General features: G+C 36.0%; 1 protein-coding gene and 1 non-coding gene across 4 annotated transcripts; one reads left to right on the top strand and one right to left on the bottom strand.

Moving 5' to 3' along the window:
* The first annotated feature begins 2,363 nt into the window (after window positions 1–2,363).
* On the top strand, window positions 2,364–17,931 carry calcrl2 (calcitonin receptor-like 2). Of its 3 annotated transcripts, XM_065269074.1 has the most exons (13): window positions 2,364–2,474; window positions 7,944–8,038; window positions 8,457–8,628; window positions 11,915–12,022; window positions 12,109–12,221; window positions 13,424–13,515; window positions 13,595–13,718; window positions 13,794–13,953; window positions 15,227–15,287; window positions 15,966–16,029; window positions 16,121–16,339; window positions 16,486–16,527; window positions 16,750–17,931. In XM_065269074.1, exons 2-13 carry the CDS (start codon window positions 7,979–7,981, stop codon window positions 16,981–16,983), a joined length of 1,449 nt encoding a protein of 482 aa, XP_065125146.1. In that variant the 5' UTR covers window positions 2,364–2,474; window positions 7,944–7,978; the 3' UTR covers window positions 16,984–17,931. The 3 variants fall into 3 exon arrangements, with proteins under 3 accessions (XP_065125146.1, XP_065125145.1, XP_065125147.1); XM_065269073.1 differs by having other exon boundaries at window positions 13,595–13,953; XM_065269075.1 differs by lacking the exon at window positions 7,944–8,038 and having other exon boundaries at window positions 2,413–2,474; window positions 13,595–13,953.
* Window positions 17,932–18,106: 175 nt separating this feature from the next.
* Window positions 18,107–18,178, bottom strand: trnaq-uug (transfer RNA glutamine (anticodon UUG)). The gene has a single exon. It is a non-coding gene; the product is annotated as a tRNA-Gln (tRNA).
* Window positions 18,179–19,294: the final 1,116 nt, after the last annotated feature.

Genomic DNA, 19,294 nt, shown 5'->3' on the forward strand with positions numbered 1-19,294 from the left:
GCCGTGCAGTCGTCTCAGGTTGACATGTGAAAGAGAGAGAGAGACAGACGCAGCGAGATGCTGCAAAATCAATCACAGAAATATTCTCCAGGAAGGGAGCAGGTCAGTCACCAGTAAAAGCACGCGTCTATATATTGCTTATTAACGTAACAGGTTTTAAAGTCATGTGCTGGCGTGATGCATTGCATTATGTACAGTTGTTGTACTGAACGCATCAGGCAGATCATTTCATGCAGCGAAACACCAGGTGATTGTGAAGTGTATCCTTTTATAAAACTAGTTTTTTTTGTGGAAAAACTGGATCAAACGTGCAAATTGAGCTTTTAATGGGCATTTCACCTTATATTTGCAGTAAAATAGCTTTTTTAAAATCTAATAATATAATTAAATTATAGCTTATTAAATATGTTTGTTTCATTTCATTTAAAATATTAATATTTTAACATTTGAACTCCTTCCTTTTAAAAAGTGTAAGGCACCTGTGTATTTGTCTTTGGTATGGTAGTATAATGTGTATTCCTAGTAAGTTTTTGAGGGTTCAACATGGTATTTTTAATATTAGCTTGGCTTGGTTTACCTATCTTAACATTTTAAACAATACTAAAACGTATCAACAAGTAAAGTAAAATAAAACAACAAGTAAAAGAAAAACGTTTTGATTAAACTATATCAGAAAGTAGTAAGTACCCATCCAGATTGTTTTATCCATTGTGGTAGCCCTTGCTTATAAAAAGGTTGGAGACCCCTGACCTACAGTATAGACATAGGGGCTGTTTCCCAAACAGGGCTTAAGTCTTGTTCAAGACTAAAATGCCTGTTTGAGTTTTAGTTCTTAACTAAAAGTAGCTTGCACTAACATATCTTAAAATACATCAGTCACGTTGTTTTGTCTCAAGATGCACACCTGTAATATTTTTGTGCTTGTAAAAACTACATAAACATCCTAATATAACTAAGGCCTTGTCCTGGCTTAATCCAAACCCTGTCCTGAAAACCACATCATAATGCATCTTGACAACTCAGTATTAAGGTAGATCACTTGTTGGTCATTCCCCTTTTCTAAATTTTAGATCTGTATAATTTCCAGATTAACACAGTGGCTATCAACTAATAATATTAACCTATAAGATTAGCAAATCCGGTTTATGTTTACATTTATGTGAACACACACATTTATCTTATTTTCTGGTTAAAAGTTTATTTTGTCAAAAAAAATCCTTGGCTAAGGTTTCTATGTGAGCATAGAAATGCAAACAGTAAAATGATGTGTTTGTACTGGAAATGTGTACGTGTATTTACACAGTGAATAATGAATCAGGAAGTCTTCATTGTAAAAAAATCTCCATTCCCAAATGAACATTTTCTAGTCCCATATATGACACACAGGGAATACAATGGAATAGTGGATTGCAATAAGGTTAGTAGTATACAACCTAATAGTTAAATAATATTTGGGGTGGTGGGGGGGGGGGGTATTTGGAGGGGTGTCACTCTTGCCTGTCTTCAAAACTTGAGAGCCCTGGTCAATAGCTTACCTGGTAAAGTATGCAGTGATGCCAATTTTTTTCTATTTCTTGTACTGCTTTTTCTCATTTGTTTAACTTACCAACTTTTTAGCTGTCTGACCTCTGTTTATGGACATTTTGGATGTTTCATGTGACCAATTTGCAGATAGCATTTAAGTCATTGCTTATAGAATAACTAATCAGGAGCAAAGTCTGGCCTAAATTCCCCCATGCAGCTTTGATGTGTCTAAAAGCTAACATTACAGTAACTTTTATTTAACAGAGTAGAAATGGAAGAGGAGGATATGTCTGTCATGTTTTACTTGTTAACATCTTGGTTTCTTGACTGGTTGTTGACATAATTGTAACTCAGATGTGAGTGCAAAAATTTTGCAAACACAAGTTACAAATACTCTGTGGGCTGAGCCCCCCCTGTCTTCCAATCCTAGTGACGTCCCTGTTTATAATTATCAATAATCTGAAATAACACAGTCTTGATGACGTATGAAGCCTGCAAATGCGACCTCCGGAGGCTACAGACTTCGGATTGTAGCGAAGGGAACACGCTGTGGTAGTACCGCGAGAGCGATTCGAAAGCACACGTTACTGTGATGTCATAAGCTGTTCAGTCTGCGAAGAGCTGCAGGAAGTCGTAAAATGTTTTCTCTGCTGTTTTTTCTTTGACCAGCAGGCGGCGGTGTTGCTATAAACATCCTGACCAACTGTATTTAGACAAACGAACGTAAATGTATATAGAAATAAGAATAATAGCCTAGAACATTTTGTTAAATTATGAGAATATATTAAATTATTATACGCCAATAATAAATTATGAACATTTAAATAAGAAAATGTATGTAAATAGTAGTAAATGATGACATTTCTTTCTGTCAGTAAAGGAGGACCGCCTCAGAAATCGGTTCAGTCACGAGAGGATCAGACACACGCGGATCAACTCAAACTCTAACGGTACGAAAACAACAACAATTAATTTATTTATTTCTATGTTATTCAAGTGAAATTGTGAAATCTGGGGCTATGAGCCAGTTGAATGTATTGAGAATGTTCAAGTATCTTTTTGTAAAAAACTTCTGTGTATTAGTTCAAGTGTAAGCAATGTAGCTGTTTTGGGTGACTTAGGAAGATTTGCATTGTCCACATGTTATATGAAAAGGTGTATTATGTACTGGGTAAAATTAGTGTCTATGCTTGATTATCGTTATCCCAAAAAATGTTACAATATGCTATTGGAATTGGATAAAGTAGGTAGAAAAACTTGGGTTACCAATATTAAAGTATTATTGAATTTTTATGGTTTTTCTGCTGCTTGGGAGGCCCAAAGTGTAGGTGATATAAGAATATTTACGGCAGTTTTGAATCAAAGATTGAAAGAAAAAGCACATGAGGCGTGGTATGCAGCAGTTTTAGAAAATAACAAACTAAACATGTACTCACAATGCAAGTCTTTGTTAATACAAGAGAGCTACATAACATCTGTGTGTAACGTGCAACTGGTACGGTCATTGCTCCTGTTTAGATGCTCAGGTCATCAGCTAGCTATAGAAACGGGCAGATGGAGTAATACACCAGTTGCAGAAAGAATCTGTCATTATTGTAACTTAACAAAAATTTCTGTGATAGAAGATGAGAAGCACTTTTTGTATGTTTGTCCTTTGTACATAGATTTACGTGAGAAATATTTAAGTGAATTTACTCTTGTAGGTGATGTCCACAAAGATGTCTCAAGTATGTGTGATTCTGTGTATGCATGGCGATTGGCACTGTATATATATCAAGGAATGAAAAATAGATTGTCCGCCATGGTATGATATTTGTGGAATTTTGGGCCGAGAGGCCATATATTCCTGAAATAAACCGACTACGACTACTACTATTCAAGTGTTTCTTGATTTTAGTGACTTCTGTTTCTATATTGACAGCTTAACTGTAAAATCCCGCTGTTATTGCGCTATCACAACTCAATTTTTGCGATAGAGTTGTACTATAGTAAACTTTATACATAATACAATTATATGAAACGGTTGTTTGAATATTTGTTAAGACTAGTTAAAAGCTGTACTGTCTGGTATTCTAGCAGTATCGATACTGAAAATATCTTTTTATGCTATTATCTTTGTAAATATAAAGCATTTGTTTAAAAAAAATAAGTGGATGTGTCAGACAGTAAATGCAGGTGATGTCAATATTTAGTCACTTTGTGAGTTTGTATTTTGTAAGAAATGTTATGCAGAATCTTCTGGTGTGATGTTGTCTCTGATCATCTGTCCCTGGTGCCTTCACTGATATCTGAACAGTTACTTTATTACAAATGCTGTATGTTTGTATCCCAGACCCTCAGTAAGACTGATTCATGTTTGCATGTTTTTCGGCTCTCAGCAGATCTCCATGTAGGGAATTTTTTGCATCTCCCAGTTTTGAACAGGAAAAGTTTTCTCTTAGGAAAAACACCATACAATCCTCTTATACCAGAAGGGATTTCAACTACATCCCAGATGTTAGATTGACGATTTGTATTGTAACCGTTCACTTAAACCCTTAAGTCCTTACTAACCGGTTTGATGTTTTTCTCCTGTAAAACATGAAAAGAGATAAAGGTGCCAAAGAATGCATTGTAATAATCTGTTAAATTGTTTTCTGATTTCTATATACAACAGTAGGATTTGTCTTTAGTATTAAATGGTTTATTATTACCTTATTTGAAAGGGTCATGAATAATAATGTTGAGCTCTGCTCTGATTGGCTGTTTCTCAGAGCAGCTCATTCAGTAGCTCTGTGTGTGTGTAAACAGATCTTATGTTTGAGTCTGTATCAGATTTTGAGGAATAATCAATTGTTTGGAGCTTGTTAATGGACGTTTCTGAGTAGTAAGTTTGTGTTTTTTTTCAGTATGGACCTGTAACGTCAATAGTAGAACTGCAGCCTAAATGCTATAGCATTAACTAGCATAACTCAGCAGTCATAACTTTGTTTTTAGCATTGTAACAACATTGTACTTAATTTAATGTTGGGGTGTACATCTGGACTGTAACCACACAGTTGGTGTTATGATGTGATTGGTTTGTTTTCCAGTGGTCTTTTGCATGCACATGGTTTACATTAGAAGGAGGAAACAATCGTGTTTGAGGCTCATGATACGTCATTACCATGTACACAACCCTTATTATTCATCTATGCCTACAGAAATACAATCTTAAAAAGATGTCATACATTCAGTATACAAGCATAAGGTGAAGATCTGATGCTTACTCACAGTCACAGGTCTATAATGATGTAAGGCTGAGAGAATGAATAATATCCATTTATACGCAGATTTAATTTGTGTGTGTGCGTGCATGCGAATCGAGCAATTGTACTCTTGGTCCTCCTTGGTCCTTTTCCAATTGTGTTATTTTTGGACTCAGTAATGGGAAAATAGGAATACCTAGATTCGTACACCAACAAAATGCACCACACACACACACACACACACACACACACACACACACACACACACACACACACACACACACACACACACACACACACACACACACACACACACACACACACACAGTAATATTGTGTGATTAATATTTTTCTTTTTCTGGAAAATTTGCAGTATAACAAACAAAACAGACAAATATGCACACAAAACACACACAAGGGCACAGACACACACTGATAAGGTTTTGTAAGGGTCTTTGTGGATTGTGTATTTTTTGTGCAGGTGTTACAATGGTTTTATTTATATCCTAATGTTACTGGGCATCCAGAACGGAAACACACTCACAGGAAGTCAGTCCGCTCTTTAGCTTTGTTTTCCTGTTACTCCTCACAGAAATATAACTTTCATGGTAAATATTCAGACCAACAAGATCTGCAGACAGAGACATTGAATTATTTAAGGATTTATGCTGATCAGCTAACAGTTCGAGTAAAACATGCCTACAAAATCTCAGCCTAACTCTATAAATGCTGCTCAGATTGCTTTGCTTTTGGTTTCTGAAAACAATACGCCGAAACCTTTACCTCTTCTGTTCTGCCTTATATACCCCATAGCAATAGCAAAATCACTAACACGCTCATGACTGGAGGGTTTGTTATACTGTATGAATGTTTCCCATGAACTTCTCCTCATGTTAACCTTTGACCTCAGACCCTCAGTACAGACTACAGCTCTTGGGAAAGACATTTATACAAATACACACACATACACACACATACACAACTTACAACTCACAAATACACAGAAACATTCAACACTTTTTGCTTTGATATTAATAACACTCAAAATAGATAGATAGATAGATAGATAGATAGATAGATAGATAGATAGATAGATAGATAGATAGATAGATAGATAGATAGATAGATAGATAGATAGATAGATAGATAGATAGATAGATTATTAAAAGTGAAAAGTTGGTCCAACTTAAAAAAAAAAATACTTCAAATGGTTACACCTGAAACATTTTAAGTTAATTCAACTAAAATTTTTTAGCTAAAGTGAAAAAAAACTTTTTTCCAACTTTACACTTACAGCGTAGATAGATAGATAGATAGATAGATAGATAGATAGATAGATAGATAGATAGATAGATACACTGTGAAAAAAACTTTGCTGGCTTAAAATTTTTTGTTAAATCAACTCAGATATACAAGTCATGTCAACAGAAATTAGTTGTCACAAAAAGAAAAGTCAACTTAAATTTATAAGTTATAACAACTCACCTGTAGTTATAACAACTCATCTCTAGTCAAGATAAATAATAGTAAGTTGAAATGACTTGTAAATCCGAGTTGATTCAACAAAAAAAATTTAAGGCAGCAAGTATTTTTTACAGTGTAGATATTTAGTAAGTGTAATAATCTTAATAATCTGTGTAGAAGTCACTGTAGTGTAAATCTGAGGCTGTGGGGCTTTGACTTCTGTGTTTACAGATTCTGGGTGACATCCTGTCAGAGAAATAAACAAGCGTGTTCTCATGAACGTCTGAGTGGATTTGAGTTAAGGGTAAAACTTCATCTGTGATCTGTGTACAGAAGTCACTGTCAGTAGACTGCAGCACCACCACGCACTACTTCAGATGAATTCACTTCTCATTATTTCAAACAATATTAATAGTAGGGGAGAGTTGGGCACAAAGAAACACTTTTTGGCTCTATCAATCAAAAATATATAGGTTAGATGAATATTTTTTTACACAATCAACACACACAACTCTGCTACAAATGAACACTTAAAGTTTGTTTGTGGGATTTACCGTTATCGCACAATTACACCTAAAGTGACAGGAGTGCAAACGTTACCCCATAGGTGGGGTTCATTGTAACAAACAGAGGCTTTGTTGTAACACCTGCTTTAGTTTAAACACAAATAATTCAATCAAATTCTGTCTAAATACTAGTGATAGATTTTTGCGAGTTTTATGTGTATCGGCCGATATGTGGCTGCTGTGTTCGCCGATTTTTCCCGGCATTATTTACAGACAGAGTGTTGGAAGCCGCAAGCGATTGCAGGTCATGTGACTAAAAACAACCAACCTTTCCATGACAACATCGAAAGCTCGGCCTAACAGCTGATCATAGCTGACCAAAGCTTTTTTTTATTTCTTATCTCTATATATATGTGTAGTAGTAAAGTGCTAGAAATCAATATCCTTTGCTGATAGTTCCTCGTCATTGTGAAGAGTGCAGTTCTTTTAAGTTCAATAAATGTTACTTTTTAAATTGAGACTTGTAACATTTGGCATCATGATTGCCTCATTTTTATGATGTAAGTTGAGTGAGCAAAAGCAGTATCGGCTCCAAATATCGGCTCAAGAAAATCGGCAGCCTGTATCGGCTAAGGCTGATGAAACAAAAAATCCATATCGGTCGATCCCTACATTATACTAAAGGTGGATATTGTTTCTATATCTGCCTATAATAGATAGATATCCACACATTCATCCATCCATCATCTAACCATCTGTCTATTATGCAGCAATGCATAGAAATAGAAAGGGCAAAAAAATCATAATTGTGAGTTATTCCCCTGATATTGTATTAACAGATATCATTTTGATGAATAGTATTTACATTGTTTTCATTTCATTATAATTTTATACCTGTGTTACAACTAACCCTGCTGTGTAAAAAAAAAATTCAATCCCATCTATCAAGGAGTTTCTGACATGTTTTAGCAAGACAGTGATTAAAATAATATAAGGTTGGATTTGGTGACTTACACACCCAACTCAGAAATCGGAAGATGAAAAAATTTACTTTCATGCCTCCAAAACACTCTTTGTTCAATATCTTAACAAAAACACATTTACCAAAACTTTTCAAAAATTCACGGGAGATCTTCTGACAGTAAGAAAAAAAGACCAAAAACACCTGTAGAAATACTGTGCCCAGCTCACCCCAATGATAAAATATTTTCTTTAACCCTAGAAAACTGATGCTCTTTGTCAGATGAGAAGTGCAGGATGAGAAGTCGGTCACTGCTGCTGATGCTGATGTTGTTTATAACCCACCTAACAGCTGAGGTGAGCTGTATATACAGTACAGTATGTGTGTATGCGTTTAATAGAGATGATGGATGTGTACAATATTGAAGGATTTAGGAATCAATATTTATAGGTGAACTACACACATGAACATTTTTTTTACACAAAGTTTCATTTTAATGCTGTATCATACAGCATAGACTGATTATAAATATTAGGTTATATGGTAAGTTTGGGTAATAACTAAGGGTTTCTCAATGACTTTAATCTCCTCTGTATTGACCGTGTGAGATTAGAGTTCATTGCAATCATCTTTTCATTTTTGCTTACTATATTTGAATACTTTTTATACAAAGACTTTTCAAAATAATAATTCGATAATTTTCTGTATATGATTGTATTGTACATGTGATATAAATATGTAATGGTTTATCCTTTAATATCAATGATGTTTTAGGTGTGTCATTGTGAGGATGTGGTTATCACATCAATGATGTCATTATCAACAGAGGAGGTGACAGACATCCCAGCATCCATTCAGGATCTAAGAATAACACGTACACAAATCCTATCTGCCCAGTTTGAGTGTTACCTGAAAATATTACACGACCCTCCACGCAGTGAACCAGGTGAGAGACGTCCTCTTGCTTTTCAAAGTAATAACATTTACTATTGGTGTAACTGACGTGGTCTGAGCTCATATAGAAATGAAAACTACAACATCCAAAGTGGGCATGTAATGTGTTTAGGTTTCTGACTGTGATGTGATGGTGTCGTGTTAAACCATATCACAGACTGAATTTTTGCTTTCTCTTGAAACTTTCTGGGGATCTGTTACACCTGGGGGTCACACTCCTGCACTAGAAGTCACATCTGCCAAATGAATAAATGTAAATGATGTGGGGAATGAATGCTGCTGTCTTTAAAAACGATAACTTATCATAGAAAGTTGGATGGATGAACATCATAATATATTCTTTGGGAAATGTAAATGTTGTTTGTTGCATCTGTGCACTAAAGTTTGCCTCTGGTGGAAAGTTTAATGGAGTAATAACATCATAACTTACTGTAATAGTTTATAGAGTGACTTTAAGGATGTTTGCTAATGGTTTAATGGAAATATTTATCACTGAAACACTGCAAAACTAATTTAATAAAGAGAGATTAAAACTCCCAGAATCTAAACATAAGTCATCGGTTATATAAGTCTCTATGTAAGACAGGAAAAGATTTTGAGGGTTTACGGTATATATTTCCTTAGATTATACACAACATTTCTCATTGTTATATTTCACAATAAATAGAAATTATGCAAATCAAGTTTTAAAAGCAGCAATATGCAAATGCAAATTATAATTTACTATAGTGAAAAAAACACTCATCACTGCTGCTGTCTGATTTATTACTTTATGGGTCAGATTTTTTGATTAATCCAATAGGCCTTAGTTTTATTATGAGATTTCAGTAGTTTTTACAAACATACAACTCACAAAAACAGATTAGTGCTGTGCATATCTTTGGGACAAAACAATGACACTGATAGATTTAAAGGGGCAATCAGTAGGATCTACCCCATCTAGTGGTGGAATTGTATTTTGCATTCAAACGAACAGTGCTTTTAGCTCCTCCCCTTTCCAAATGCGTGTTGCAACTACGGTAGCCGTTATGTTATCACTCCAATGATCTCCTTGTCCGTTTCAGCTGGTTCACGTGTTCTGAATGAAAACGCGTTGTGGAAACGCGTTGGTAGGCTAGTGCTTTTTGTCCCTCTCTGCTATTATAGTTTATCAATACGCCGGAACGATATGGATGCCTCCTTGGACTTACCCGTTCAATGTAAGCAAAGAGAAGAAATTCTAAGCTTACAAAGAAAGGTCAGATCACTTGCAGAGGTCATTTGACACCAACGAGGACATATTTATGAATAAAGACATTGATTTTGATTAATAAAACACTTAAAATCCTACTTATTGCCCCTTTAAATGATTAGTCAATTTTCTTTAAAAAAAATCCAGATAATTTTCTCACCACCATGTCATCCAAAATGTTGATGTCTTTCTTTGTTCAGTCGAGAATAAATTATGTTTTTTGAGGAAAACATTCCAGGATTTTTCTCATATTAATGAACTTTAATGGACCCCAACACTAAACAATTTTAATATAGTTTAAAATTGCAGTCGCAATGCAGCTTCAAAGGACTCTAAACAATCTCAAACGAGGCATAAGGGTCTTATCTAGCAAAACAATTGCCATATTTGGCAAGAAACAGAAAAATATGCACTTTTCGGACCATTTTAAACAATAGACTGACACAAAGACATTAATTAGTATTATTCAACATACAACAACATCAGAACGGTCCTCTTTCTCCACACTTGTAAACACTGGGGCGTAGTTTTGATATGTCATCCGCGACCTCTTGACATGATGATGTATTACGTGAGGTCGCGCTGGCGCGTCCCACTAACGGAGGAAGACGAGAAGTTGTGGTTTAAAAGTGCATATTTTTAATTTTTTTCCACAAATGACAATTGTTTCGCTAGATAAGACCCTTATGCCTCATTTGAAATCGTTTAGAGTCCTTTGAAACTGCAATATTAAACTGCATTACAACTGTTAAGTGTTGGGGTCCATTAAAGTCCATTAAAATGAGAAAAATCCTGGAATGATTTCCTCAAAAAACATAATTTCTTCTCGACTGAACAAAAGAAAGACATCAACATTTTGGATGACATGGTGATGAGTAAATTATCTGGATTTTTTTTAAGAAAATGGACTAATCCTTTAAAATATGTCAGTGCAGGCTGTTATCAGTAAAGACAGCTCAAGCATGCTTGGCCGTGTCTGGGAAACCGTCTCTATTTATTGTTGCCAAGTTAATTCTTTGTTCATTTAATGAATTAAAAATATTACCAATATTACCAGTTTTCCCCTGCATTTCTTTGTTCTATCATTTTGTTTAACAATATATTCCTGTGTATGAAGTACACTTCTCTTTCATGTAAGGCTTTAATGTTTTATTTTTGTTGTGTAATATTTTAGATCGGTGTTTGTGTAAATCAGTGGTTTTCAAACTTTTTCAGTGAAGGGTTCATCCCTTCTTACCCCCAAAGAAATTCATGACATAAAACATCTGAGACTTAGAATTTGAATTAAACAAAACATATTAACTCTTTCCATGCCACTGACGAGAAATCCTGTCAATTAAGAGAAAACATTTCCCTGCAAATGAGTTTTTACAGTAATCTATAATTCCGCTATTATCCACTAGATGGCACTGTTACCCAATATATATAAAACTGAAGCATCAGCTAATTCAACAACATTATAAACTCCGTGTATGTTTTGATAATCGTTCTAAATCTGATCTCTTAATAAATTCCTTTGCAAAAATGCAATTATTTTTTGTTTATAGTTTGTTTGTTTATTTGTTGTTTGAAAGCAGAGGATCTGTTCTTTCATACGATATATTTGTATGTTTATATATTAATAGAAGAACATTTTCATGGAAGGCATTTGTGAAAATCACAAAAAATGCTGACAGGCATCTTAAAAAAATAAAGCTGATGGGTAATGAGTTATGATACAATGTAGTGCTGTTGGGTAGTAGCCTTATGGTGCATTACCACCAGACACGGTAGAGGCGACAAAAACACGCTATTCGTGTAGTTGGACGCTTGAACATTTGAGCATGTAAAAATTCTAGTCATTCGAAGACATTCACGTGGACATTTGGGTCATGGGATGGGCTTCTGAGACTATGCCTCTCCTCTCGCGTCTTGTAATCACGTCACTACTACAGCAAGGTCCTGATTGGTTACCGCGGGATGCCTAATCGCGTCTTTGCATTGACTTAACATGTAAATCACTCGCGATTAGTGTCACACCCCTCACTGTTCATATCGCCATCTGCAGGACCATACTGTAATCGCACATGGGATGGCTGGTTGTGTTGGGGAGACTCCGCCCCTGGTACCGCCGTACAGCTCTGTCCCTCCTACTTCCAGGACTTTGATCCATCTGGTAAAATATATACATATATATCCTTGTACTGTATATACTCGCAGGTGTATTTACTGTAATGCTCTTTCAAACATCTGTTCAATCAGAGAAAGTGACCAAAGTGTGTAACTCAGATGGCCATTGGTTTCGACACCCGGAGAGCAACCGACTGTGGTCCAATTATACTCAATGTTCAGCGTACACAGAGGAGAAACACAAGGTTACGGCTTTATTTGGAAAGTGTTGTTTTCACGATCAGTTGTGTCTTTTAGTGATGGTCAACCCGGATCTTTTTAAGGATTCGGGTTATTCTGAGTCACTCACTAATATGATCCGGGTTGTTCGAGTCACTCGAGTCACTTGAGTCACTTCCAATCCCAATCGCTAAATCATACTAATGCCAACCAAGCAACTCAGATCACGCATGCAGCTACGAGTCTATGACTCCTCTGCTCGCAAAAACGGCTGGGGAACTCGTAAAAAACATGCATGTCCGTGGTAACATTATCAATAACATAATTGTAAAAGTTCGGTGTGTTTAGTTTCATTTCATAATGACAAATATATCAACACCACGTTTAGAAGATGTCAGGCTTTTTTGACTTGGATGTGAGAGGAACGTGTCCTGTTTCAGATTGACTTAAAAGAACCACGATAGGTTTCGGTTAATGCAGCCACACAGTCACTCATCCACGCAAGAACATGATCTTGTGATTGAGTCCCAGACAGAGACGCCCGCTCCTGCACGGGTCCTGTGAGTGAACCACTCGCGTCACTCTGAGTGACTCAGTCAACAAGAGGAGCCGTGTACGTCCGTCGGTGGCGGATCTTTCCAGCAGCACTGCTGCAGCAGTCCTCGGATTTAAAATGTTTAAACATTTGCAGCTTCTACCCAAAACATTGTGCCAGTCAAATATTGCAACAGATTAGCCTACATGAGTCAGTGGGTTAATAACACGAGCAAGGCTCCTTTTTCCTAGTCCAGGATTCAAGCTCTGAGTTGAGTCACTCTCTGTGTGAATCCCCGAGCCGCCGACCAACTCATTGTCGCGCGCACGCATCCCTTTGTACTCGGACTCGGAGCTGCAGGAAATTACGATCCGGAATAGCAGCTTTTTGCTCACTCGGTACCCCCAGTTGACATTTGGAGATGTAAATTAACTTGTTGTTGCAATTTATAGAACCTATGGCAGCTTATGTAGAGTTATTTGTTGTAATTCTGTTGTAAACATTTGAAGAGCTTTGTGTTTTATACAATTTCTCATTCTTAATGCAAAATCTGAGAGGACTCAACTGACTCGGGTTAATGGTCACTAGGACTCATGGTTCTCGAGTCATTTTAGGGATCGGGTTAAATGATCCGAGTTTCGAGTGACTCGCTCATCACTAGTGTCTTTATATAACATCTGGGTTCTCCTGTAGTTGGCGTATGTTGGTTATTACCTGGCAGTGGTGGGTCATGTCCTGTCCATCATCTCACTACTGATCTCGATGTGTATCTTCTCCTGTTTCAAGTATGTCATAAACCCATCGCAGATATCCAGCACATGTGTACGATTCATCTGTCTGAATGAACTGTGTTTGTGTGTACAGATGTTTGAGCTGTCAGCGCATCACTCTTCATAAAAACATGTTTACTTCGTTTATCCTCAACTCATTCGCCACCATCGGCTGGTTCTACCTGGTCACCGGAGAGCACCAGGAGAAAACGTACTTTGTAAGTGCAACTACCGGTAATATGTCACCTGTACTTGTGTGTTTCTTGCTTGGTGTTAATCTTTTGTGTGTTCAGTCTCAGATCGGTTGTAAGATTTTGGCCAGTATAACCCATTACACCTCCTGCTCCAATTACTTCTGGATGCTCTGTGAGGGAATCTATCTTCACACGCTCATCATCGTGGCTGTGTTTGTAGGAGAACAGCAGCTGGGGTGGTACTATGTCCTCGGGTGGGGTGTGTATAAAAACCCTGCATTATCCTTTTTCATTCAGATCAAATTTAGGCATAGTTCACACTGCAGGTCTTAATGCTCAGTTCGGATTTTTTGTTAAATGACTGCCAATAGTCTTATGTGTGAAGCGTATACGGCCCTGAAGTGACCCACATGTGCAGAAGGAGATGTAATGTCATCTTCCCGCCTCCTCCAGCACAGAAATGTGACATCCGTCACATTTGATGTAAAAGTCGTATGAAATGCGACATGGCCGTTCAGACTGAAGTCACGTTGTATTGCATCAGATATGTATCCAATTTAGGACCACATATGAAAGTGGCCTGGGTCTCATTTGAAAAAATCAGATTTGTGCTGTTCAGACTTTCATAAGAAAAGCAGATATGGGTCACATTTGGGCAAAAAAAATCAGATTTGTACCACTTTCGCCTGCAATGTGAACGTATATTCAATCATGAGTCAGGTGTCAAATGAGAAGATGCGAGGTCTGATGTCACGTTTCATTATGGATGTTATTTTTTATAATGGGGTTTGACTGTCGCAGTCATATATTCTGCCTTTAAATACTATTTTAATTTGTCTATATTCACTGTCAAATGTTGACAATAATAAGATTCATCATAACTTTTGAAATATTTAACTCTTTACCCGCCACTGACGAGTTAACTTGTCAATTAAGAGAAAACATTTCGCTGCCAATGGCACTTTCCTGACAAGTTTTTACGTTAATCTGTAATTCCGCTATTATTCACTAGGTGGTGCTCTTACACAATTTATAAAAAAACTGAAGCAAAATTTACATTTAAATTTTATAACTAATTTAAAACTCTGTGTATGTTTTGATAACCATTCTGAATCTGATTTCTACAAAAAATATCTTTACAAAAATGCAATTACTTCAGCTTTTTCCTAAAACATTTTTATTTTTTTATTTAATTTTGTATTTTTGAAGAAACCTGCCCATATTTAAGAGGTTATAAAAAGAGAACAAATGAAGATAGGATCAAACTTTTTTTGCATTTTGTTTGTTTGATAGCAGAGGGTCTGTTCTTTCATTTGATATATTTGTATGTTTATATATTTATCGAAGAAAATCACAAAAAATTATGGCTGGGAATGAGTTAAGCTTCTTGTTTTTAAAGTTTAGCTATTGCTGGGGTCATTTAGTATTGTAATAGTTATAAATGTACATACTCTGTATAAACTTAAAAACAAGCAGTCAAGCAGTATTTTAATAAGGAACCAGTGACATCATCATTTCCGTCTATATTCCAGGTTTTCCTGTAATTCCTGCTGTTGTGCATGCAGTGGCACGCCTGCTCTTTCATGATGACAAGTAAATCTGGACCTCCTTAAAATATCACACTGAATTTGAAATGTTAAAATAAACTTTTAATAATCTCACAGTTTTGCTAGAAAGATTCCTCATGACAGGTGTACTGAAAAATCCAGCTAAGACCAGTATAAGCTGGTGAGCTAATTTTAGCTGGTTTCCACTGTATGGCAAAAAAAATAAATTAATAAATAAAAATATTTCAAAATATACAAAAAATGGTCAAAAAAATTATTTGCTGAAATCTATTTTGGAATACGTTTACAAAAATATATTTTTCAACGATTTTTTTGGCCATTTTTTGTATATTTTGAAATATATTTTAAAAGCATTACATAATATATCTAGCCTACTATATCTACTTTGTTTATGTTACGAATGTGTAACCGTAACACTTTTAAAACTATTAAAATTAAATTTTTCACCTTCAAAAATTATCTTGTCTTTATGATATATTTAAAATATATTTTAGCAATTAATATTTCTTTGCCATATGGTATGTAAAATTAGAAATGTATTTGCTTGCCCTTGAAATAAATGTTAACCTTGACCAACTTTGCCAGGCTGGGAGGACCAGTTTAAACCAGCTCCCAGCGTATGCCGGTCTTAGCAGGATTTTTCAGTAGGGATGTTGAAATGTATTAGTGTTGTGTTTGTCCATCTCTATCTTGTGTTTGACAGGTGTTGGGTTATTAACACAAATCTGCTGTACATCATACACGGTCCTATCCATGTGGCTCTACTGGTGCGTTTTCTCCTCCGCTGCCGCATCATCTGTCTCTTCATGTCAGTCGAAAGTATTCAGGTGAACAGATGTCTCTCTCCGTCCTTCACAGGTCAATCTCTTCTTCCTTCTCAACATTGTGAGGGTGTTGATCACTAAACTGAGGGTCACTCATCGGACCGAGACCAATGTCTACATGAAAGCCGTGAGAGCCACGATCATCCTGGTGCCGCTGCTCGGAGCTCAATTCATCCTGGTGCCCCTGCAGCCCAGCGGACGAGTTTCATTGGCCATCTATGAGTTATTCATGAACATCTTTGCACATTTTCAGGTGGATGTTAATGTAGGGTTAATTCACCTTAAAGTGTTCCAGTTTCCCTGAATTCAATATATCAACATAGTATACCGTATATTTTTAATATAATCTCATTGCATTTTGTGTTTTGCATTTTTATTAAATGTATTTTGTCTCTACAGGGGCTTCTGGTGGCCATAATCTTTTGCTTCTGTAATGGAGAGGTACAGTCCAGTATTGTATGACATGAAGGATTAACTCACACGCATCTTATTTTAAAATGAGCCCTAAACTTATACAACTTATACTTATACAGTTTGAACCTTCATTACTTTGGTTTTATTAGAGAATGGGTTATTTGTTGTAGCGTGAACATCAGATATCACAATACTTAAATGCTATAAAAATACATTTCTCATTGTAACCGTAATGTTTCTGGACCGCAGGTGCAGTCTGCTCTCAGACGAAAGTTTGTTCAGTATGGGTGTCAGTGGAGACGCAGACGTCTTACGATATCTGATTCTCACTGTAACTACCAAACAAACTCCTCCATCACCGACAACAGTCGTGTAACCATCGGCCTAGATCATGAGAAGATGCAGACGCTCAACGGCCAGACCAACGGCAGACGGCGCTCAAACGGAGATCCTGAGGGAAGCATGGAGTCATCTGAAATCTGAACCTCCTCCAGCAGATACCAGTGTTGTGTTAACCTTTTAGTGATTTATCATTATTGAAGGGGCCATGGCATGAAAATCTGACTTTTTCCATGTTTAAGTGCTCTAATTTGGTCCTCAGTGCTTCTATCAACCTAGAAAATGTGAAAAAGATCAACCCAGTAACTTAGTTTTGGTAAACCATTCTCTACAAGCACATGAGAAAATAGGTCGTTGAAATTTGGCTCTCCTTATGATGTCATAAAGAGCTCTTATTATAATAATACCGCCCCTTAATCTGCACTGTCCAACCACAGCACTGCCATTTAGTGCAGAGAGAAAGAGAGAGAGAAAATAATTCACAGCACAATTGAGTTTCAATTGCAACAAACCGCTCATTTGCATTTTAAAGGACACACCCAAAACGGCACATTTTTGCTCGCACCTACAAAGTGTCGATTTTAACATGCTATAATAAATTATCTGTGGGGTATTTTGAGCTAAAACTTCACATATGTACTCTGGTGACACCAAAGATTTATTTAGCATCTTAAAAAAGTCTTGTGCCATGGCCCCTTTAACACCTATACCACAGGTCTGTTGCATGCTTTATTCTGATTGGTTGAGAAATGTTTCACGGGTATGTATTATTTTTCGATAACCGGACACCTTTTCAAATGACTTACAAATAGGCACCAGAGCAATATTTGTGGTAACCGTGGTATAACCACAAATAAATTGTAAAATGTGTTAATGGATGTCACATAGATTCTGTTTGTTTACACACATTAGTGTCCATGTGTCTCACTTGTATGTATAAAAGTGTTATGTTGTAAATACGACGTTTTATAATTATGTGTAATTTCATTGTATCTGTACAAAAAACTGTATTTTTATGTGTGACATTATAAAGGCTAAACCATATGAGGTGAGGGGATTGTAATAAAACGAATAACAAATAGATCAAATAAATGTGTTTTTAATGTTTTTCCATCTTATTACACAGTCACAGTTAAACATCTGCATTTATTTATATTTAACCAGGCATTGTTTACCAACACTAGATTCGCAATTCGTATAAAGGGTACTGTTTCTGTACTTGATGGAGAAAACGGAAACAAATCACTGGACCGTGGGAAAAGGAACGAGGTTCCACCGAGATTTGAACTCGGATCGCTGGATTCAAAGTCCAGAGTGCTAACCATTACACCATGGAACCGCTGCGTGGAGCGGCGCAAATAATAACAGCATTCATTTTACCAACTGACTGTAAATGTCGTAAAACTTGACGGTATAATAATCTGTGTAGAAATTGAATTATGAAACACGGGCTCTGGACAGAATTAAACCACTTTATAAGATCAATGATATTGGACCCACTAACGTTTGTCCTAATTTATCGCATTTGTCTGTTCACTTGTCAGCGCCGTCAGTCAAATCCATTTCCATTAGAGGAATGCCTTAATAAATCAAATCCGTTCCGCTTTTTACCTACAGCCTGGACTTTCAGGCTGCTGCTTACCCAAATCCATTCCACTTGGCTCAGTAAGAGTCCATATAAATTAAACTCCATTTCGTGTTTTTATTACTTTCCGCGACACAAAAGGTAAACAGTTATTTAAGGCTATAAAAGCAATAATTTAATAAAAGGAAAGATCTACTCCAGTAAATGTTTTTTACCCACTCACATTTTTTTTGCTTCTGACGTAAAGAAATAACAGAACAGTTCTGAAAAACAAGCAGTTTTGTCAAATATCTTCATATTTTTGGATGCTTAAAACCATCCGCCAATTGATTCAGTCTCAACAGTCAACAAATAATTCACACGGAATTTACTCTTATCATTCCACAAATATTTCATATTTCTAAATGATATGTTGCCATAGAAGGGTTGAAGAAAAATGTTTATTTAATTGAACGATTCTAAAATTCTTAAGTGCTTAAATATTTGTTTGTCATAAACTCAAGTAATTTCAACAGATGGTTCAATGTCCATTACAAAAAAAAAACGTTCTGGTCCCCTTCCCTGCATGTGCTGCTTTCAGTTTGTTTTATTTTTTTTATTGATATAACAACAATATACAAAATCAAATAGGGAAATATATTACAAAATACAAAAAAAATGAACTGGATCCTATTAAAATGCTTTAGATCTGACCCTATAAGACAATTCCTAATATAATCCTATAGGAACATAAATATGATATACATTCTTATTGGATTCCTGCACATGATTCCTATTAAAATCCTTTAGGATTTTTTGACAAAGGTGATCTGAAACATCACCATCATCATTCTCACTGAAGATCTGTAAATCGCTAAAGTCTGACTGCAT

The sequence above is a fragment of the Paramisgurnus dabryanus genome, chromosome 21, assembly GCF_030506205.2.
Source record: "Paramisgurnus dabryanus chromosome 21, PD_genome_1.1, whole genome shotgun sequence".
Classification (NCBI taxonomy): Eukaryota; Metazoa; Chordata; class Actinopteri; order Cypriniformes; family Cobitidae; genus Paramisgurnus; species Paramisgurnus dabryanus.